Consider the following 23176-nt stretch of genomic DNA (forward strand, 5'->3'; position numbering starts at 1 on the left):
CCCAAACAAAATGTTTTTAGCAGGCATTGCAAATCGTACAGGGAAGAGTACAGCATGACATCAATAGGCAGGGAGTTCCAAAGTGTAGGTGCTGCCACACTAAAATAGTGAGTTGCTATAAAAGCAGAACTGAATTGAATTTATTTGCCAGCTACCTGGGAGTCATCTGACTCCTCAGAATGTCTTTGGGATGCTGATGCAGGCCTTGTGACACTTGGACAATGAAGCTGAGATTGGACAAAGCCATGCAAATCAAACATTGGTAGAATGAAGCAAAATGGAGTTGTTTCTCCCACCTGCCCCAAAGATAGGCACAGAATACAATTCAAAGCAATGGGGAGTTGGATAATGCAGAAAGAGAGCTGTGGAGGCATGTACAGTGGTAATTTGAGCTAATGCAGAGAGACTTGGTCACAGAAGAAGGTCCAGTGTTCATTGTAGCATCAGGTGTTGTACAACTGAACTATGGCTACTCTCCTAAAAATAAAGTAAAATCCTAGTCCCTATGGTTCTGACTTCCTGTGTGCAAAGTAGGTGCTCTACCCACCAAACAACAGCCCTATGTATCCCAGGATCCCCATCCCCAGGCAAGTGTTATGCTGCAAGCCATACAGTGGACTCTATCCAAAGTCACAACAGGCAGAGGGATGCTTTCAATTATTCACCTGATATGTTTCAATCACATCCTGCTCAGAACAAACTGGGAAATCACTAGAATTAAGAACACAGCATTGACTGAGGTTTCCATGCCTCGGAATGCCCATCTTTGGAGAGGGAGTCTGTCGCCCCAGACAAGCCCCAGGGCTGCCCCTGTGGCATCATCACCTCTCCAGTTTCCCAAGCCTATCTTCACACATGGGGAATGACCCAAGTCAAACAGAAGCAAATTCACACCCACAGTGACTCAGCCGAAGGCATCTTAACAGTATATCCCATTTGTCTGGAGGCTGAGTCTGTTTACATCTTGGTTGATTCTAATCTCTTTCCACAGCTCCTTCAAGAAGGGTCCAGATAACCCAATGATAGTCCTTACTCTTTTTAAGGTTTCATACACTCCAACATTCTTTGGATGAAAATAGGGGCACTTCTCACTCCCCATTCCCCACCCCCAGCACAGAGAAGAAGGTTGGGTGTCACCACCACTGCACAAACAGGACACAGCACATGCACACTCCACTGTCTTGAGACACCCCTTTAATCTCGATTTTATTTTATTTTATTCTTCAGTAGATTTACAAGCACATACACAAATATGGTCGTACCTTGGAAGTCGAACGGAATCCGTTCCGGAAGTCCATTCGACTTCCAAAACATTCAGAAACCAAAGCACGGCTTCTGATTGGCTGCAGGAAGCTCCTGCAGCCAATCAGAAGCTGCGGAAGCCTCATCGAACATTTGAGTTCCAAAGAATGTTCACAAACCAGAACACTCACTTCCAGGGTTGTGGAGTTTGGGAGCTAAAACGTCTGAGTACCAAAGCGTTTGGGATCCAAGGTACGAGTGTACATAAATTTTCAAAAGGGGCAAGTTTAGACGTGGATGTAAAGGGTTTGGGGGGGCTTTTAAAAAATAAATAAAATATCTAGATTCCTTGTGCTCTGCTCCGCTCCCCCTTTCTTCTCACCCAGGGCAGCCCTGCCCTCTGCCTGCCCCTCAGCATGTCAGCATGTCACACGGGGTGGGGCCTCAGCGGCCACAGCCTCTCCTCGCCCATTCTCCAGCAGTCACTATGAGCTCCCCATGGAGCAGCAGCCATGGAGAGACCATGCAGAGGCAGCGGGAAGTTCCCTTACCACCTCTTGGGACAAGTGCCAGCTCCTCCTCCTCCTCCTCCCCAAGCTCAGCAGTAGCCAGAAGCGACTGTAGTTCTGGTGCACAATTTGTGTGGGGGCAACCAAGGCACCCCACACATCCAAAGATCCCCATCCCACCTTGCCTGCCACAAGGGGTCTCTGGCCTCGCCGCCACTTCCCCAGCCACCTCGTTGAATGGATGCCCAGCCAATGTTGGGGGGATTCACTCTCCATGGGCCTTATTGGCTAGCTGGGTTCCTCCTTGGTGGAGGTGGCGCAGTGTGGTCCCACGTGGATCCAGTGGCAAGGGCTGGGGTGGAGTGCAGGCTCCGTGAATCCTCTACACCCTGCTTGCGCCCGTCCAACAGCATTGGTGGCAAGCATTGGGCTAGTGTGATGTGTTCTATTCACCCTGTGCACCCCACCGTTGTATTTTGTAATTCTGGGACTGTCCCTGGAAAATAGGGACACTTGGAGAGTATGAGGTTTCCCTCCCACCAGCATTTTATTTTATTTTATTGCAATGTTTGAAGTGGGTCCTGAGTTAAAGGCTAACCCATCCCTTCAAATTCTTGAATGCTTCTGGGATTTCCCATGGGAGAATTTAAGACACCTCTTTGTGAAACACAAAAAGAGCCTGGTTCCTGGATCATTGGTCCAGCATCCTGTTCTCACAGCGGCAAGTGTGCCGCCTTGCCCCCGCAATTGAAGGGGCTGGTGCCACGCGATGTGCATGAGTGACGTCAGCACACCATGTGACATGATGACATCATGCGCGCAGATCGCATGATGTGCTGACGTGTCGCGCATATGCCACAGGGCAGGCGTGAGTGACACAAGTATGCCACACGGACTGCTTGGTTAATGTAAGCATGTAATGCAGCATGTTTTCACTCCCCTGCAGATTTTGGGGAGATGTGGCCCCCTGCCTTAAATTGGGGGGGACCCCAGGCCCACCCTAGATGGTGCCTATGCACAGGGGCCAACCAGATGCCCTGATGGGAAGCTCTTGCATGCAGGACACTCCACTTGGAAGTTTTTCTTCTGAATATCATTTGCAATTGAGAAGCTGCATTAAAAAAAAATAACCATTTAGCCTGCAGCCTCTGGTTGCAGATTATGTGCTTTTGCCTAACAAAGTCATGGCAAAGAGCTAAGGATGAGAAATGCATCTTGTACTACATATGAAAATATTTCCAACAACTACTGTCTGCAGAAAGCCTAAAAGCTGTGTGGGCGGGATTCTCCCAACACAAAGCTCTATTCGGTAGTCGCTGAGGGTTTTAACTTTGTAAGTTGGCACCCTACAGGACCAGGACCGCAAGCCTGTAATATTAGGTCACTCCCCAGAGCCCCCCTTCCCCCGCCCATGCAAGCCTACTCAGAGCCTTTCATCTGTCACATCTGGACGCCTGGCACACAGTGGGGGTAAAGCTGAAGGAAATGGGAATCACATTTCTTTCCCTTCAGTTTCGTTTATTTTGCAAGACAGCTTGGATTTGGGGTGGGTGACCAAGGCCACATTTCACATCAAATGCCACTTTAAACATTCATGGCTTCTTCTCCTAAAGCATCCTGGGAGCTGTAGTTTGTTTGGGGTGGTGAGAGGTGGTAGGAGAACCCTGCTTCTTCTCCCAGAACTACATTTCCCAGAGTTCCCCGTGAAGAGGGATTGACTGTTAAACCGCTCTGGGAATTGTAGCTCTGGGAAGGGGAACTGGGGGCCTCCATAGCTCAATGGCAGAGCACCTGCTTTGCACAAAGAAGGTCCCAGGTCCCTGGTGGCATTTCCAGATAGGTTGAGGAATGCCCAGGGAAGTAGCGGGTGGGGGAGCTGCTGGCTGCTCATGCCACCCTCCCTGATCCAGCCCTGCACCACTTTAGGAGGCTGGGATCTAGAGCTGCTCGGGGCAGGCAGTGTGAGAAGGATACTATGTGCCCTTCAATCCCAGCCTCACCCTCATGCCACCCTCCCCAAATCCCAGACTCGAAAAGTGGCTCATGGGTTGGTGTTGCTCTAGCAGCAAGGGCTGGGCTAGCATGCAGCAGGCTCTGTTTGCCCTCTGCACCCTCTGGTACATGTGTACCACCCAGGGGCTATGAAAACATGCTCTGCCCCTGCCTGAAGCCCTGCAGAGCTGCTGCCAGCTAGCATAGATGGTACTGAGGTAGCTGGACCAGTGGTAGAAAGCAGATCCCTGTGTTCCTGTGTTCCTAGTGCAGTTATGAAACTCACTGGATGGTTCTTGACAAGTCACTCTTAGGGACACCACTGGATTCCTCTCCAAAAAGTGTTAGCAAACAGGGTCTGTCCTGCCAAAAATTCTGGCATGGATTGTAGAATCTAGGAGAGATGCTGCAGCCCATGCCAGGGCTCCACAGCAGAATACCCATAAGGATCTCCAGAATTCTCTAGAGTCCAGAGGCTTTCCAGTAAGGCAAAACAATAAATGAGGTCATAGAAACATGGAATTGTAGATTTGGGAGGGGTCCCCAAGGATCATCTAGCCCAATCCCCTGCAATGAAGGATTCACAGCTAAAGAACCCCTGGCAGATGGCTACCCAACCTCTGTTTAAAAACCTCCAACAAAGGATAAACTTTCTTGTTTGTTCCACTGTTGAATAAAGCTGGGCAATATCTGGTTTTCAACATCATGCTATTTCACTAGCTATACATTGTGATATACAGATATATCATGATGTTTGAAATAAGGATGGAGCTATGTAGAGGCTGGCTTCACACTTTTTCCTGCATTGTGATTTTTACATAGTGTGTGTGTGTGTGCGCGCACACACACACACACACATCCTGATTCATGACATATTGCCAGGTCAAAAATTATGAAACTGATATCATGACATTGGACTTCAAAACAGTTTTGGACAATATATCACCCAGCCACACTGTCAAACAACTCATAAAGCAGCCTTCCCAACCTGGTGCCATCTAATTACGGCTAGAGTATAACTCCCAGCAGCCCCCACAGAAGCTGCCAGCAGGCTCAGCAGCCTACATGTCCAATGAGCAGGGATGATGGAGTGCAACAACTTCTGAACATAGGACCACAGCCTTATCCTGAGTCAGACTATTAGTCTCTCTAGCTCAGGACCATCTGCACTAACTGGTTTCAGGTGGGGAACATTCCGAGTCCTACCTGGAGTTTCCAGCAGGAATTGAACCTGGGGACTCCTGGAAGCAAAGCAAAGCAGATGCTCTACCCTGGAGCTACCGCCCTTTCTCTACAATAGAGCAAGATTCTAATCCTCATTGTTCTGGATTATAAATAGGAGCCTGTCTTATACCAAGTGTCAGATCTGTTGGTCCATCTCCTTCAGTGTTGTCTACACTGACTGGCAGCAGCTTCCCAGGGTATCCATGATGAGGCATTCCCTAGCCCTACCTGGAGATGCGGGCGTAGATTGAACCCAGGACCTTCTGCATGCAAAGCAGAGCATGCAAATGCAGAGCCCCAGTTTGAGGGTCAGCCCTATGTAAAGAGCTTGTTTTATACACTACCAACAACCTTCTAGCACTACTGCCTGCAGAAACGAGAGGAACTGGCATTCAGAGGCATACTGCCCCAGTAGCAGAGATCCAACATGGAGCATCATGGTTAGTAGCCACTGAAACCGTTGTCCTCCATGAATGTATCTATTCTAAGAAACTGATAAGAAACCACTAAGGGAGCGTAGCCTTTGTGAGCCTATGTCCTGCTTGGGTCCCGTTTGTGGATTTTGCATTAAGGGCATCTGACAGGCACTGTGATAATAGGATGCTGAACTAGATGGGGAATCAGCAGCAGCAGGATCTTGTTATGTTCTTATGACTTGCAATAAACCTTGCTGTAACTGAATCCAAAGCAAACCATTGGAAGGGATCCCCAAGGGTTATGGACTCCAACCCACTATAATACAGGTGTCTCTGCTCATCACTCCCTCCTGTTATTTCCTAAGGCAGCAGAGACTTTCCTCTTTCTTCTCTACAAGTCTCCAGACCCATCGCCGGTGCTTTGTAAATACTGTACATACATAAGAAGCAGTAGGAAGCCCAGAAGAAATGTTTTTCGCAAATATTTCACTTCATGGCATTTTCCAATCTCAAAACTAACAGTCCAACTTGTTTCTTTGAAAAACAAAACGTAATACTGTTCCAAAGATATCCTTATTGGAACAACAGTCTGGCTGATCTGGTTTCTATACAGGTGTAACAGTAAGAAAACATCTCTTCCACGACCCACCAGTCAAAGGCAACACAGATCATGGAACATTTTTGGGCTTCTTTCATGAAACCCAGATCTGGGACTGGAGTAACATGATTTCCTGCGTTGGTCTCACTGACCCGCTCTGAGTTTTAGACGCAAGAATTTGTTTCCATAAAGTTCACTTAAGGCACATTAGGGGGCGTCTGTTTTCTAAGTTCATTTGAGTTTGCAAAGTTCCTGCCTTTGATCCCCAGATTGTTCCTCAGGAGCGGGGCGGGGGGCGGGAGTTTGCAGCTGGACACAGTTACGCTACGGAGAGATAATCCCAAGCAACAGACCTTTGCAAACTGTATAGATCATCTTCCGCAAGAAACCTTTCTCCCTCCCTAGAAACGGGTAAGAAACACTTTGCATTTCTGAAGTTTTCTCCTTTTGCCCGTCCCAGCCCTTGATAAACGGCATTCAAAGGACTGAGGCTGCTAAAATTATTTATGATAGTGCAAAAACAGTGCAAAACCTAGATTTGCTCCTGCATCTCTTTCAGTTGCTACTGCATATATATACTGTATGTATGTGTGTCTGTGTGTGAGAGAGAGTGAGAGAGAGAATATGTATATATATGGCAATTCCAAATCTAAGCACTGCCTCAAACCTTTCCCTCTAGGAATCATGTATGAACACGATGGGGAAAAAATAATTGCGTGACCCGAGGGCAAAAACTCTTTTAAAATAAAAAGAAGTAAAATAAACAATCTGCATCTATAGCAAAAACAATTGAGTTGTTGGTCCCACTTACCTGCGTGGCTCTGGGCTACTGAATAGAGAAGACACATTACTAGACTCCAAGGGTGAATGGACCTCATCACCCAAGTCCTCCTTTTCCATCTTGTGTGAGTATCCATCGTCCACCGAGACAAAACAGGGATAATTATTATTTTGCTTGTGCAAAAGACGCAGCCTCAAGCCTGGTGGAATATTCTTTCTTTCTTTTAATATATATCCCTCCCCACCCCCCAAAGGAATGTTCTCTTTACGAAGCCATGAGTTTGGATGCTTGGGATGGAAGAGGAGGAGACTGGACGTCTCCTTCCAGCTGCTCTGCCTCTTCTCCAAAAAGTCTGCAAAAAGTTTGCTTGGTGGCTGCTTTGCTTGGAAGATCGGCCGTTCCTTTCTTTCCTTAAGGGAGCCCACTGCTGTCCTCTTCCACCTCTGCCAGTGGCCCTCTGCTTGATCTGCCTTCCGGGGATGACTTTCTACACCGTGATGTTCCCCTTTCCCTTCTCTGATCTGGGAGTGAAACTTTTTTCTTTCCTCCTTCTCCTCTTTCTCCTCTTAGAGCAGATGAGGATAGGATGTCAATCCAGAAGTGCCTCGGCCAATCAGGATCTCGGAAGAGCCCTAATCCCCGCCTCTTCTTCCCTTCTCCGCAGATGGGAGGGGGAGGCGAGGGAAGGAGTTTGCAAAGAAAATTTTGTGTGTGTGGCAAAGAGAGAGGCCTGTCTTCCCCACCCTTTCAAGCTCCCCCTCCAACTAGGGCGTGAGAACAGGCAGGCAGAGGAGACCCCAGCGGGAAGTTTAAATCCAGTCGCTGGAGAATTGATGCATTAAAAGTGATGCATTTGAAAATAAAAAATCGTGCTTTTAAAAAATGATGCATTGAAATAAAATCACAGAGCAAAATGAACAAACATGGGGGTAGAAGAGACAGAGATTTCGTCTGTTTAGCTGAGTACTGTTTGCACTGGCTGGCAGCAATTGGCCTTGACTGCAGGAAAGGCTGTTTCCCAGCCAGCAATGTAGAAATCTACCAAATCTGACTTTCTCCATAGGAACCTACCAAGCCCTGTGATCATCATGTAAGGCCATTCTTCATATGCCTTCTCCATGAGCGGTCCAGAGGGTGGCAACATGAGAACGGGCTTTTTATGCAGTGGTTCCCTGTTTGTGGAATGCTCACCCCTTGGACATTCACCTGGCACCTTCATTATACACCTTTAGACACCAGGCTAAAATGTTCCGCTTCAACCAAGCCTTTGGCTCAGTAACATCCTTTGCAGTGGTGCCTCGGTTTTCAAACATAATCCATTCCAGAAGATGCTTCGACTTACGAAACGTTCGAAAACTGAAGCAGTTACTTCCGGAAGCATTTACTTACAGAAAACTCAATACGGAAGCCGAAAAGCATTCGAAAACCGATGCAGTTACTTCCAGGTTTTTGGCGTTCGAAAACCAGAACGTTCAACTTCCGAGACGTTCAAAAACCAAGGTACCACTGTATTCTGTTTAATGTGTTTGTGGGAGAGGGTGAGGGTGGTTATTGTTTTGTTTTAGTTTTTTGTTACGTATTTTGTGGTTTTGCTTCAATTTTTATGTTGTTAACTGCCCTGATATCTACAGGTGAAGGGTGGTATACAAATTTAATAAATAATAATAACTTAATAGTTAAGAAGATCCTACTGGATCAGGCCAATGGCCCATCTAGTCCAACATCCTGTTCTTACAGTGGCTGAACAGATACCCAAAAAAGAAGGCCATAAGCAGGATATAAGTGTTAGCAGATCTTGCAGCCTGCTCTTTTCTTTCTAGACCATTTTATTTTTTTCTCACCACCTGCTTCTCTTCACTTCACTTGAAATCCACTCCTCTTCTTTTTTGCTTTCTTGTTGGAGAAGGGCAGCTTAGATGAAAAGGCTTTTGGAAGGGAAAATTCAGGGAAACTTTGTTTGGAGTTCTAAATCAATGTCTGTGCCCAAAACCTGCTAGGAGAGCTTGCACCTTGGAGAATTAGATCACTTATGGTTTCTGGAGTTCGAAGGTTTTATTCATGCAGGAACTGTTTATAGGATGAGTGGAGATGAGATAGAGAAACAGCAGACATTTTGCCTCAACAAGTGGAGAGAATTTTTTTTTAATAGCTCAGCTTTTGGGGGTGGAATTAACTTAAACAGAGAGCTACAAACTAATGCTGGCTAGATTGCTACACAAGCAATGCCCGCTGGTGGTTTAAAGTAAAACTTGCATTAACTACAAATTCAACAGAATGAAATGTATTAGCTTTTCTCCAGCACTGAATGCAACAGAAACATTCTCCTCTGCTTTGATTTCTAGCAGCTGGTATACAGAAACATACTTCCCCCAACAGCTGAGATGGAAGAGTCTGCTGGATCAAGCCAATGGCCCATCTAGTCCAGCAGCCTGTTCTCAGAGTGGCCAACCAGATGCCCCGATAGGAAGAAGCTCACAAGCAGGAACCAATCACAAGAGCACTCTCTCCCGCTGTTGTTTCCAGCAACTGGTATTCAGAAGCATCGCTGCCTCCAACCATGTGGGTGGAGCATAGCCATTGTGACTAGTAGCCATCAATAGCCTTCTGTTCCTTCATGAATTTGTCAAATAATCTCTTAAAGCCATCCTAGTTGGTGACCATCAGTGCCTCCTGTGGGAGCAAGGAGTCAGCTAGACTGGTAAAGGAAAAGCAATTTATATGCGTTGTATACGCAATATAACATTGAGCCACCAGATGGTGATGTGGAATCCCGTTTTTCTCTACCTGTTTTCCCTGTTTAAATTCACAACTCTTTAAACTGAAACGTTGGATGTGTCTAGATCCAGCCCAAGTGCCAAAGTTTAACTGCGCTATGTGAAGAAGTCCTTTCGTTTACCTGTCCTTAAGCTTCTAACATTCAGTTTCATTGGATGCCCACACAAAGTCCTAATGTTATGAGAGAGGGAGAAAATCTTTTCTCTATCCAGTTTCTCCATGTCATTCACTTCTATCGTGTCTTCTCTAATTCACCTTTTTTTTTGTAGAGTACAAAGCTTCAGAAAAAAAGATGAGAGAGACTTATTGGATATGTTTATTATATGAGAATAAGAAGATCTGCAGCCCATTCAACCAAGTATGAACGTGAAATGTACATGAACATATGCATGGATTTTCATGTGTACTTTAAAAAAAAATGCAAGTGTTGTTGGAAATGTGGAGAACCAAAGTTAAGATTTTAAATACCAGAAGCTGAAATGCACACATCCCAGTATCCCTAAGGGAAGTATCTCCAGCACAGTTTCGATGGAGACTCTATCAAGGTATCCACAAAATCTCCCTTTGCCGTAGCTGGTGCTTTGCCATTAAACTGAAAAGGTCACGATTCCAGACAATGAGCTATTTGTGCCGACCAAAATGAGGGGCGGGGGAGTTGCCCCACATCTGGAGACCAAAAAAAAAAAAAAAGGAGAGAGAGATGAAGAATGACAAATATCAAGTGAATCACAAAGTTGGTCAGGACCTGCATGCTGTCATTTCAGAGGCCACGAATGCAGCCCAGCCAACTCCCCTCTTGATTTCTCCAGTGTGTCAAAAGTATGGTTTTGTTGTGGTAAAAGCTGGAATCTTCCCCACTGGAGAAGATCACTTGAGCCCGAAGGGTCACTGACCTCCTTAGGAGCGTCCCAGTTACATAGAAATGTGCAAACCCACACCCTCATTTGCACGCCCTCTGACATTTCAGAGACAAAGATAGTTGCTAGTGGGGACAGCCTTTATTCTTTTTTGTTTTTAAAAAAGATTTTGTTGGAGCAAATCAAACAAATCAATAAAATAAGAACAACCAAAGTGGAATAGGATCTTAGTGTATTTTGCTTATTTCTTGACAAACCATCATCCAGAATTTGCGCATACCTGAAATCTGTTTGTTGTGCCAAAAGAAAAAGAAAAAGGTTCACCTCTCTCTCTGCTGATACTTTGCAACAACCCTACACAGGTTTCTGAAGTTGTTACGTTAGTGAACTGTTTTCAACCACAGTGTTCATTCTTAATAATCCATCTGGTGGTGGTAGCTAGAGCTAGGGACACCCTCCTGACCCCAAATCTGTGGCCAGTCTTGGGGAACACCCTACCCACATCTGGCCTAGTCTGAATTAATTTGGGGACGATGCTAAAAATTAATGGGAGGTTTTCAAACCCTAATTAAACACATATCAGGAGGGCTTGGAGGACTTATTCCTGCTTAGAGCAAGAGGGTTCAAGTCCTGCTGAGGTCTGCTTTGGAAGCACCTTTGCTGCTTGCAGAAGAACATCACCCAACTACATCACCTAGAATTCAAGTCTCCAGGGCCTGATGAGCTGAAACCAAGGATTCTAATATAGCTTGTGGACGTAATCTTAGAATTCTTGGAAAACTGGTGAGGTCCCGGCAGACTGGAGGCAGGCAAATTTCCCCATCTTCTAAAAAGGGGGGAGGGGAAAGACTCAGGTGACTACAGACTGGTCAGCAGGAAAGTATGGGAGATTACAGTCAAGCATAACTATGCACAACTGCTAGTTAGTACATGAAGGGATTAAGGACCACAGAGCTGTATTTCTAGATAGACTCAGGGTAGGCCCTGAACCAATGGCATCAAGTTACAAGAAAGCGGGTTTCAACTAAACATGGGGAAGAACTTTCAGGTGGGAAAAGCTGTTCGGCAGTGGAATAAACTCCGAGAAGAGCTGGTGGACACTCCTTCCTTGGATGTTTCAAGCAGAGGTTGGATGGCCATCTGTCATGGGTGCATTAGTTAAGGTTCCTGCATAGCAGGGGGTTGGAGTAGATGATCTATGGGATTCCTTCCAACTCTACAATATAATGCTTCTATGATCAGAAAAGCCTGCTGGATCACGCAGATTAAGGGAGAGGGCTCAGGCAGAGGAATCCCATGGGGGTGACACACCCATGTCCTTACCATTCACCCCATTCCATTCCAGCTGCTGCTGCTGGTGAATAGTGAAGCAGTGATAGTTTCTAGCAAAATCTTGAGAGTACTCATGAAATTCTCATGGGATCTCACTGCTGCTCCTTCTCCTCAGTACAATACTGAACTGGATGGACCGAAGGCCTGACTCATACTATAAAGCAACTTCCTCTGTTCCTATTTTCTGGCAATTTATTCTTCTAACTGGAGAGACCAAAAATTGAACATGGGCCCTCTTGCAAGCCAAACATGGGCCCAGCCACTGACCTCTCAAAACAGATCCACATTCGCACAGAGGTGGATGAACTTTTTGATCCTGAGGGCCACATTGCCTTCTGAGAAACCTGGGGGCCACAAGCAGAGCAGTGAATGCCAACCAGTGGCGTAGCATCGGTTGTCAGCACCCAGGGCAAGGCAAGTAATTTGCGCCCCCTAACCCGTGGATTTGCGCCCCCTAACCCATGGATTTGCCCTAACCCCAGATGTTGCGCCCGGTGCGGCCCGCCCCCCCTGCACCCCCCACGCTACGCCACTGATGCCAACAATAACTTTTAGTGCAGTAGGCTCCAGATTCAATCCCCAATTGCATCTCCAGGTAGGGCTGGTGAAGGCACCATGCCTGACAGCCTGGAAAGCTGCTGCCACTCAGTGTAGACAGCATTGAGATGGATGGATCCATGCTCCTGTTTTAATCCAGTCCTTTATCCAGAACCATGAAGACTGGAATCTATATTTTCAGGCCATGGCTCATAAGCTGAGCACCTGCTTTGCGTGCAGAAGATCCCAGCTTTGAGCCTCAATAGCATCTCCAGCTTGGACTAGGAATTTCTCTACTTGAAGCTCTAGGGTGGCATTTCCAGTCAGCATCAACAATACTGAACTAGATGGACCAAGAGTCTGACTTGGCATAAAGCCTTCCTTCCTACTAATTTCTGTTCTGTATTCAGAAAAATGACTAGAAACTTACTTTATATTATGGGGATGGACTACAGCTCTGTGCCAGGGCCCAATCTTTTCAGGCAGGAGGTCCCAGGCTCAGTCCCCGGTGGCCTTTCCAAAGGAGGGTGAGGCATGTCCTCTATTTGAAACCCCAGAAATCCACTGTTGCCAGTCAGTGTAGGTAATAATCAGCCAGATAAACCAAGGGTTTGACTCATTAGGCAGATTCCTATTCTCATAAGGGTTAGAGGCTGGTCCAAAATCTACCCTCCAAGTTCTCCAAAGTTTTCTTCTCTGGGAATGTGGCTTCTGTTTTTCAGTCACATTCAGAGTTTATGATGCTGGTAGACCAATGTTCTGACAGTGTAAGGCAGTGGTGATGATGATGATGGCAACGATGATAATTTATTACTTATACTCTGCCCATCTGACTGGGTTACCCTAGCCAATCTGGGTGGCTTCCAACAGAATATAAAAGAACACAACAGAACACCAGACATTAAAAACTTCCCAATATAGCATTGCCTTCTGTGGAAAGTCATATACTTCTTTCTCTCTTTGACATTTGACGGGCAGGGATGGAGGAAGGGGGGTGCTATGGGTGCGGTCTGCCCTGAGTGTCACCACTGAGGGGGGTGACAAAATGCTGGGCAGAACTCACCATGGTGCCTGCAGTGCGCCCAAGACATGTCTCTCTCCTGCGCTGCCCAAACGGTCTGCCTGCTGCCTCCCCCGCAGCTGCAGGGGTGCTGAGTGGGAGGAGGCAGGCAGACTCCAGATGCCCCACAGTGTGCCCTGCCCCTATGGGTGCGGCGCCCCAGGCACCCATGTGGCTTCCTCCATCGCCCCTAATGGGAGGACGTTGGATATGTCTCTGGTCACATCATCCATTGAAAACGTTACAATTCCACTTTAAACAGTCATGCCTCCCACACAAAGAATCCTGGGAGCTGTAGTTTATTTAAAGTTCTGAGAAGTGTTGGAAGACAACTCACCTCTCACAGTTCCAGAGTGGTTTAACCACCTGTATCTCATCTCAGGGAACTCTGGGAATTTTAGCTCTGTCATGCCCATGGGCATCTGGTTGGCCACTGTGAGAACAGGATACTGAGCTAGATGGGCCAGGTAGTCCATCACACGGTCAAAAGGCTCTTGCCCTCAGGAAGTTCTATCCTATTGTTTGGTTGAAATCTCATTTCTTGTCATTTGAATCCACTGGTCCAGGTCCTGCCCTCGGGAGTGGAAAGCAAGCTTGCTCCATTTCCCATATGACAACCCCTCACATATTTGAAGAGACTGATATGGGAGAGACATGTTTTATTGCATCTGGGACAGATGAAGGCATCTGGTTGTGTGCTGCTGCAGATACACTGTGGCGCTTCTTCTCCCTGCGCTCCTCCCAGGGGTCATTTCTCCTGTGGTCACTGCTGTGGATCTATAACCTGACTATCTGTCTCCAGGCACTGTGGTCATCTGCAAGGGATTCCCACATGGTAGGGTTGCCAGGCTTCATGTCATGTTTACAGACATCTTTGTAGCATAGAGTTGGCCTGCCAATGGGCCTGGTGTCTGAAGCCAGCTCCCCCATAGAGCACGTCCTTGGGAATCCTGCCACCTTCCATTCTGTGGACGTGACCAAGACAGTGTAGACATCATTAAGACAGGAGTGCAAACATATTGGGAATGTGGACTTGGGAGAGCACGTTTTTGTTTGAGACTCTATCTTGCCATGTGATACCCAAAATATTTCTGATGCAGCTCATGTGAAAGAAGTTGAGGTGTTGCTCCTGGTAGTTGTAAGTTGCCTATGACTTACTTCCAAAAATCAGCATGCTCAACATGCAAGCCTTGTAGACCTTCACCACATTCTTTCATACTTTTTCAGAGAGGCAAGCCATTGTCATGGGAGTTGATGGCGTTATTCAGCTAGTTGAGGGAGGGAGGAACATCCAGCTTTTCCAAGACAGGCAAAGTCTGGATGCTGTCGATTGCTGTGTCAGTGAGTACAGTTCTTGATAATGATTGGTCCATTGTTTCATCTACTTGCTGTGGTAATCTCTCCAGACAAGGTTTTCAGAGTGCAGTTTTCCTGGCTGTTGGTCCAAAGGCTTCCTTCATGCCTTTGTACATATGTGAGTTTTGCCAGTGGCAGCAGTGAATTGGATGCTCCCACACAGCTTTAGCCAATATCACTGGCACATTGTTTGGCAATCTGCTGGGCATTGCTCCCTGCCTTTTCAGTAAATGTCTTCCTGCAGGGCAGATTCTTGTAGTTCACAAGAGCCTCGCACTTTGCAGCCAGAAGAGGCTCAATGTCAGTCTCAAACCAGTCTGGGATCTATTGTTCTCGTTTGCCAAAGGAGAACATAGCTGTGTTGTAGGCTACCTCTTTGATGTGGTTCCACCTTGCTTCGACACTATCTGTGAGGCAGTTCAGTACAGCTTGTTTGACAGAATCAGAGAAGCATTCACAAAGTTCAGGTATGACTGTTCTGGCATTGATTTCAGGCCACACTTTCTGCTTTGTGCTATGGACCCACTTTGGCTGGAGATGGATCTTGCTTGTCACCAGGGAGTGATCTGTGTCCCAGTCAGCACTGTGATAACTCTGTGTGACACAAACACAGTTCAGTGCTCTTCACCTAGTGACAATCAAGTGTGGCTGGTGCCAGTGGCCTTGACCTTGGATGTTTCTAGGACACTCAGTGTTTTGCCTTGATAGAGAAGAATGTGTTTGCGATAAAGAGGCTGTGAGCCTTTGTCCGTTCTCATTGATGCTGTCAATATCAAAGTGGCAGTTGTCCCATATGTGATGGTTCCCAACTCTGGGACCCTCCTGACAGCCTGGTCCAGTTCCTTGTAAAACTAGTCCTTGGTCAGAGCACATTCTGGGAGTGTAGACGCTCAATGTGTTAACCAGGCTGGAGGTAGTTGAGAGGCAAAGGGAAAGTAAGCTTTCTGAGCCCTTGGTCAGCAATTCTATTGCACACAGCAGCCCTGGGGTTTCACCAGAATTTTCCCTCCTCTTTGAAAATGTGCAAATACAATTTATTTTATTATTTATTTATTGCATTTATATCCCACCATTTTCTCCAAGAAGCTCAAGGTGGCGCACATGGCTCTTCCCATCCTGAATTAATTCCCACAGCAACCCTGCAATGTAGTTTGAATTAAGAAGCAGTGACTGGCCCAAGGCCACCCAGCAAGCTTCTGGCCAAGTGCTGGATTTGAACCCTGGCCTCCCAGGTCCTAGCCTGACACTTCTAACCACTATGCAACACTCGCTCTCATTAACTGTTGGAGAATGGATAGGAGGTGGAGAAGTGGGAGGGATTTTTGGCCCAGGCTACTTAAAGCAAAAAATAAAAATAATCATTTGGATTCTGTTCACTCATATCTGAGTCTTAAGGCTGCGCTGTAATCTGACTTCCAAATCTTTCCATACAATTCTGCAGCCTAAATATTTTTGGGGGTTTTTTTAATGGCTAAGGAACAAGCAAGAAAATAAAGTCAATGCTCTTGGGAAACTCTTGGAAATCTGATGGAGAGAGAGGAGTCTGTTAACATAGCAATTCCTAAACTAGCCAACAGCTTTGCTTTCTGATGTTTTAGGAGAGTTTGTCTTTTTTCTTCTTCCTCCAACTCAGTAGTACTGTACTTACCAAATGAAAATCTCTTTGTTCATTTTGACACGCAGGATGAGCTTTCGCTTGTCTGAGAAACAGCAATCATTTGATGAGCAGAATGTAAATCACCAAAGATGGAATTAGAATCTGTCCAAGACAGATAGTAAAAAGCAAAAATGCCCTGATGTTGACCCAGTGTTTTGTGGCCATGAAAAAGGGAAATCCCATGCTAGGGATAATTAGGAAAGGAATTGCAAACCAAAACTGCTGATATTATAATGTTGCTATGCAAACCTATGGCATGACTACATTTTGAATACGGTGTACACATCTGATTGCCTCACCTCTGAAAGGATAATGTGGGCTTGGGAAAGGTTCAGAAAAGGGCCACCAAAATAATCGACAAGATGGAACAATTGCCCCATGCAGAAAAGTTGAAGTGTTTAATTTAGAGAAAAGGTGAGTAAGAGGCAACATGATAGAAGTTTATAAAATCATGCTTGGCATGGAGAAAGCGGAGGGAGGCAAATTTTGTCATGTATTTTTTATTTAAAAGCATTAACATACTGATTAATATTTCAAAAAATCTCTGAGTTATGTACAGTCTAACAAACAAACAATGTATCATTAAAACACTGCTTTGTATCACTGTTAGTAAGTGCTGGGCCCCCAAGAGGACTAATGAACTATCGTCTCTTTTTTTCCTCATTTTACAAATATTTTAACGAATAAACAAAGTCTTTATACAATCGATCTGCATTTCCCTCGACTTCCCTCCCCTCCTTTCTGCAGTTACTTAGCTTATATATTTTTGTTTCTGCATATCCAGTTCTAGCCTATTTAATAATTTTCTCTTTGTATTCCCTTTTAATTATTTCTTGCTGCACATGTTTATGTCAATCCTGCTACTGTTTTAGGTAGATTACAATACATCTCCAAACAGTCAATAAATTTTCCCCAATCCTTTTTTAAAAGTCTCTTTTCTTGGTTTCTTACTCTTCTGGTAAGTTTCACCATTTCTGCATACTCCATCAATTTTAAATGCCAGTCTTCCTTTGTTGGAAATGTTTCTTCTTTCCATCTCTAGGCATAAAGCATTCGGGCAGCTGCAGTAGTGTACTTAAATATATATTTTTCTGTTCTTAAGGTACCTCTCCACCAATTATACCTAAAAGAAAAACTTCTGTTTTTTTTAAACAAAAGTTATCTTCAACAGCTTTTTCAACTCATTATAAATCATATCCCAGAAAGCTTTTGCTACTTTACATGACCACCACATATGGAAAAAGGTAACCCCCCCCTTCTCTTTTTACATTTCCACAGGTATCTGATTCCAACTTATACATTTCTATTAATTTACTGGGAGTCAGGTACCATCCATAGGATAGAGACAAATTTTCCTCCCTCTCTCATAACACTAGAACTTGTTGACATTCAATGAAGCTGAAAGTTGGAAGATTCAGGGCAGATAAAATGAAGGACTAATTTAAGCAGCACATAGTTAAAATGTGGAACTCATTCCCACAGGTGGCAGTGATGGCCACCAATCAGAATGACTTTAATGGAAGCCAACCAGATGCCGGTGGGAAAACCACAAGCAGGATCTGAGCACAAGAGCCCTCTCCCCCCACGAAGTTTCCAGCAACTGCTATTCAAAAGCATTGCTGCCCCCAACTGTGGAGGCACGGCATAGCCATTGATAGCCATCTCCTCCTCCTGAATGCGTCTCATCCTCTTTTAAAACCACCCAAGTTGGTGGCCATCACTGCCTCCTGCTGGAGGAAGTTCTACAGTTTTGACTATCTGCTGTATGAAGAAGGACTTTTTGTCTGTCCTGAATCTACCAACACATTCAGCTTGATTGACTGTCCACAAATTCTGGGGTTAGGGGAGAAGGGAGGAAAACATAACCTTACCTGGTCAGGAGAAAAAGGTGGACTCTCCTTCACAGGAGGTTTTTAAGAGAGTTTGGATGGTCACCTGTCAGAGATTCTTTAGCTGGGATTCCTGCATTGCAAAGAGTTGGACTAGGTGACTCTTGGGATCCCCTCCCAACCCTAAAAGTTTATGATTCTGGAGAGAGGGAGTGAGGAATGTGGGAGAAATCTCTGCACAGCACCACTTTTGAGCCCTCCTCCCGTCCTGCACAGCAGCGGTTCATCAATAACGAGGCATCTCCAAAGCTGTGCTGGCAGCCTCCCCTCAACCAAGGGAACAGATTGAGCTTGGCAACTGGCTCTCAGCAAGGCCAGGGAGTTTTGGAACAAAAACATCACCAGTTCCAGCTCCGTTGAAAACAAAGAGGGGGTGGGGCAGAAAAAAAGTCCGTCCACATCTGTCAAACATTAAAAATGGCCCCAAATCAGCTGGAAAAGTCATTTGCAGTGTCAATTCCAAGACTGTCTTACAAACAGAGCAGATGAATGAACATGACAGAGACTGAAGTAAGAGACAAGCTGCCTTGGCAGTGGTGGAGGAAAGAGGCCCTGCTAGTTTCTCTCCTTTGCAATGAGAAAGGAGGACCTGAATGCAGCAGCAGCACTCTCCCCACTTGGGATTCCCAGCAACTGGGATTCAGAGGCATTTCCTGCCTCCAACGGTGAAGAGAGAACACAAAAAGAGCCTGGCTGCTGGATCAGGCTGAAGGGGGTCCATCTAGTCCTTACAGTGGGCAACCAGATGCCCCAGTAGGAAGAAGCCCACAAGCAGGACTTGAATGCAAGAACAACTTTTCCCTCCTGCCATTTCCAGCAACCAGTATTCAGAAGTATTACTGCCTCCAGCCATGGACGTCAAACACCCATCATGGTTAGCAGCCATTGATAGCTTTATCATCCATGAATTTTTAAAATCCCCTTGTAAAGCCATCCATAAGAAGAGCTGGATTCCAGCTTCCCAGAGGTGTTTGGTTGGATTTTGGACCAGACAAGCATTTGGCCAGATGCAGAAGCAGGGCTACTCTTATCTATTGAGTATGCTTCTGAATAGCAGTTGTTGGGAACCACAAGTGGGGAAAGTGCTCTTATACTCATGTCCAACTTGCAGGCTTCCCATTGGGGCATCTGGATAGCCCTTGGGAAAACAGGATGATGTAGTAGATGGGCCTTTGGCCTGTTCCAGCAGAGCTCTCCTTATGTTCTACTTCCACTGGCTTTGGCAGCTTCTGAATACCAGTTTCTGGAAGCCACAGGAGGGCAGAAGCTATTGTGCTTGGATAGTGCTTGCAGTCTTCCCATTGGGTCGGCCACTGTGAGGACAGAATGCTGGCCTAAATTGGCCTGATCCAGCAGGCTCATCTTATGTTCTTTTGGGGGAGTGGGAGGGAAACTGAGAAAACTTAAGATTGACAGATTCACCCATATCCCATACCCTCCTACGTTTCTCTGATGAAAATAGGGCCATCCCATTCCATATAGATAATTCTACTATTTATACCCCACATATCTTACTGGGTTCCCTCAGCCACTCTGGGCAGCTTCCAACATATATATAAAACAAAAGAAAACATTAAACATTAAAAAAAATCCTCCCCATACAGGATTGCCTTCAGATGGCTTGGGCGATGGATAACTCCATACCCTCCAACATTTCTCCAATGAAAATAGGGATGTCCTAAGGAAAAGTGGGACATTCTGGGTTCAAATCAGAAACCGGAACACCTTCTCTAAACCAGGGACGTCCCTGGAAAATAGGGACACTTGGAGGGTCTGGTATCCAGTTGTGACCTTCCTTTGAAAAATAAAGCAGGAATATAAAAAGAGCCAAAGTTCAGAGGCAGAAGTTGCCTACCAAGTTCAGATCAGAATTTCTGAATATGTCAGCCCTTCCTTCACTCAAAAAATCCATTTGTATGAGAACAAGCCCCAAGAGAAGCCCATGTCGGAGCTTTGATGCCCCAAGATTACAGGTTTCTCTCTTCCAAGAACTATGCAGTGCTCCAAATCCTCTCATTTTTGTGGCTTTTTTAAAAAAAGCATTTTATGTTACACTCTGCCCCCGTTGGCACTGATGGTTCACAAATCACAATGCGAGGAAGCAAACGACCCCTCCATTTAGAGGAGACTTGGTAACAAAGGCAGCAAATGAGGCTTTGCAGGGCAACACAGGAATGTTAAGCAAAGCGGTGGTTTTGCTTGGGTGAATCACTCCAAGGATCAGATCCAGCTTCCAAGTGGTCTCAAACATGACTAACTCCAACTTCTGTCTGTTCACTGTTTCCAACAACAGGCCTTAAAAGGGGGAGAGAGAAAGAGGGGCTGGTGAGGTATGTTTCATTCGACTTCCCTGCACAGTTTTTTTTCCACAGTCCATGACTCCCATCTGTCTAATGCAGAAAGCGAGGGCACTTGTGGCCCTCCAGAAGTTATCTGGACTCCAACTCCCATCAGCCCCAGCCAGCATGGCCAAAGGTCTGGGGATGATGGGAGTTGTAGTCCAGCAACACTTGGAACATCTAACGTCTCCATTTCTGTTGAAATGCCAGATCCATGAAGACTACCATCCCACCTGAATTCCCTCTGAATTTGTCAAACAGTGCCCGTCATTAGAAATGTTGGCAGCTCTGTTGACTTTATACCAGGTCAGGCTATTAGTAGATCCAGTTGCATCAGCCATAGAGGAGCCATACAGGAGCCCCAAGATTGAAGGAGCCTGGTGCACACATGTGACATCACTTGTCACATGTGTCTCTGGATGCTGGGCAGGCCAGTGCAGCCTTCGTGCTGGTCCCTGCAGCCTCGGGAGACATTGCAGGAATCAGTGCAGCCTAACTAGGCTGCACTGCTCCCACAGCATTGGGAGACACTGTGGGGACCAGTGTGTCTGGGGTGAGGTCACACTGACCCGCACAGCATCTCCCAACACTGCCACAGCTGCAGGAAGGCCTAACAAGACCTGCTGCTGGCTGTGGAATATTGAGGAGGCCCAGTCCCCTCTTTGAAAATTTTGGGGGCCCTCAGCCCCCCAAGAGTGTTATTGATCAGACATGCGCATAAGAACATAAGAAGAACCTGCTGGGTCAAGCCAATGGTCCAGCTAGTCCATCATCCAGTTCTCACAATGGCTAAACAGTTGCCTTTGAGAAACCAGCAAGCAGGATTCAAGCACAAGAGTCCTCTCCCCTCCTACATTTTCTAGCAACTGGCATTCAGAAGCATCACTACCTCTGACTGTGGAGGCAGAACATAGCCATGGTGGCTAGTATCTTTCCAGTCCTCTTTTAAAGCCGTCCAAGTTGGTGGCCATCACATAGTTCAGCTATGTGCTGTGTGAAGACGGTCTTTCTTTTATTTGTGCTGACTCTCCAGTTGTCAACAAATATCTAAAGTGCTGTCCCATGTAAGATGGAGCAAGCTTGTTTTCTCCTGCTCCGGATGGATTCGAGTCACAAGAAAAGAGATTCCAACCAAACATCAGGAAGAACTTTCTGACAGTAAGAGATATTCAACAGTGGCATGGACTCCCTCGGAAGGTGGTGGACTCTCCATCCTTGGAAGTTTCTAGGCAGAGGCTGGATGGCCATCTGTCATGGATGCTTTAGTGGAGATGCCTGCATTGCAGAGGATTGGACTAGATGACCCTCGGGGTCCTTTGCAACTGTATAATTCCATGATTCTATGATTCTGCTTCACTGAATGTTCATGAGTTTCATTGTTATGAGAGAAGCAGAAAAACTTTTCTCTATCCACTTTCTCTACGCCACACATAATTTTACAGCTCTATCATGGCTTTCCTTAACCAACTTTGCATGTTCATAATCAATATATGTGGTTTTCCCCCCACAGACAATAGTCCATGTGGTTGATGATTTCTAAGGCCTGTGAATAGAAAAGAAGGAAATTGGTGCCAAGAAGCAGGAGCAACAACTAAAGAGAAGAAAAAGGGTGCCTAACAGCACTAGAGGAGAAATTGTTTGCATTTGAATGAGAAAAGACCAGTTATGATCAAACGAATAAGCAAATCATAGAATAAGCACATCCTTCAAGATTCACACTTCTCTGAATTTTGCAATAGAGATCTCCAATCAAGAATGCATATGGTAGGTGGAAATGGACATAAAATCCGCAGATATCGGTGAAAATAAGTTATAAAAATGCATTGCATTTGAAGAAGAAGAAGAAGAGTTTGGATTTAATATCCCGCTTTATCACTACCCGAAGGAGTCTCAAAGCGGCTAACATTCTCCTTTCCCTTCCTCCCCCACAACAAACACTCTGTGAGATGAGTGGGGCTGAGAGACTTCAGAGAAGTGTGACTGGCCCAAGGTCACCCAGCAGCTGCATGTGGAGGAGCGGAGACACGAACCCGGTTCCCCAGATTACAAGACTACCACTCTTAACCACTATACCACACTGCAAAAAATATGTAAGTTACCATTCCTACAAAACCAGGCTTGTTGCTCTATCAGTAGGGACTGCTTTCCCTTCACAACTCCGAGACTGCCTTTCATTGCTCTTCCCTGGGCCGGAAGAAAATGTCCCTCTGGCAATTGTCCCACATACAACAAGGCAACATGCTTTGAACATTGCAATTAAATCAAATACGGCATTGATTGTCTGAGGGGTATTCATACATCTTACCATAAATGCTGTGATGTTGGATGAAGATTGTTGCTAGAGGAGGATGGCAGGGGAGGGTCTTTCATGTCCTGGGGCATTCCATTATGCACAAGAGATATGGAGGGAATGCAAGAGGAAGTTTGGGTATCCTTGGCGAGGAGGGAATGCTAGAGCACTGATAGTCCTTAGAACCATGAGGACTATGGTTTTACTTTATTTTTAGGGGAAGATTTGCAGCTCAGTTGTAGAGCATCTGTTTTGCAGGTTGAATGCCCCAGCTTCAGTCTCTGGCATCCCCAGTAATGGCTGGGAATGACTTCCTGCCTGA

The 23176-nt window shown here is 45.9% G+C and overlaps 1 protein-coding gene and 1 long non-coding RNA gene across 6 annotated transcripts in view; one reads left to right on the top strand and one right to left on the bottom strand.

Annotated features, from left to right (window-relative positions):
- Window positions 1-7502, bottom strand: part of COL5A1 (collagen type V alpha 1 chain) — a 193537-nt gene extending 186035 nt beyond the window's left edge. The window contains exon 1 of one of the 3 annotated variants that reach the window (XM_083596243.1): window positions 6793-7502. In XM_083596243.1, coding sequence (XP_083452369.1) covers window positions 6793-6898 — 106 coding nt within the window. In that variant the 5' untranslated portion in view covers window positions 6899-7502. The remainder of the gene's footprint in view (window positions 1-6792) is intronic. The other 2 variants (XM_083596244.1, XM_083596245.1) reach the window with 2 other exon arrangements.
- Window positions 6117-10619, top strand: LOC310754570. 3 transcript variants are annotated; one of them, XR_014543869.1, is made up of 5 exons: window positions 6131-6392; window positions 6661-6886; window positions 7826-8262; window positions 9105-9460; window positions 9807-10619. It is a non-coding gene; the product is annotated as an uncharacterized lncRNA (long non-coding RNA). The 3 variants fall into 3 exon arrangements; XR_014543867.1 differs by lacking the exon at window positions 9807-10619 and having other exon boundaries at window positions 6117-6392; window positions 9108-9796; XR_014543868.1 differs by lacking the exon at window positions 9807-10619 and having other exon boundaries at window positions 6119-6392; window positions 9105-9796.
- Window positions 10620-23176: the final 12557 nt, after the last annotated feature.

This window comes from Podarcis filfolensis (assembly GCF_964270895.1).
Source record: "Podarcis filfolensis genome assembly, chromosome: Z".
In the NCBI taxonomy this organism is placed as follows: Eukaryota; Metazoa; Chordata; class Lepidosauria; order Squamata; family Lacertidae; genus Podarcis; species Podarcis filfolensis.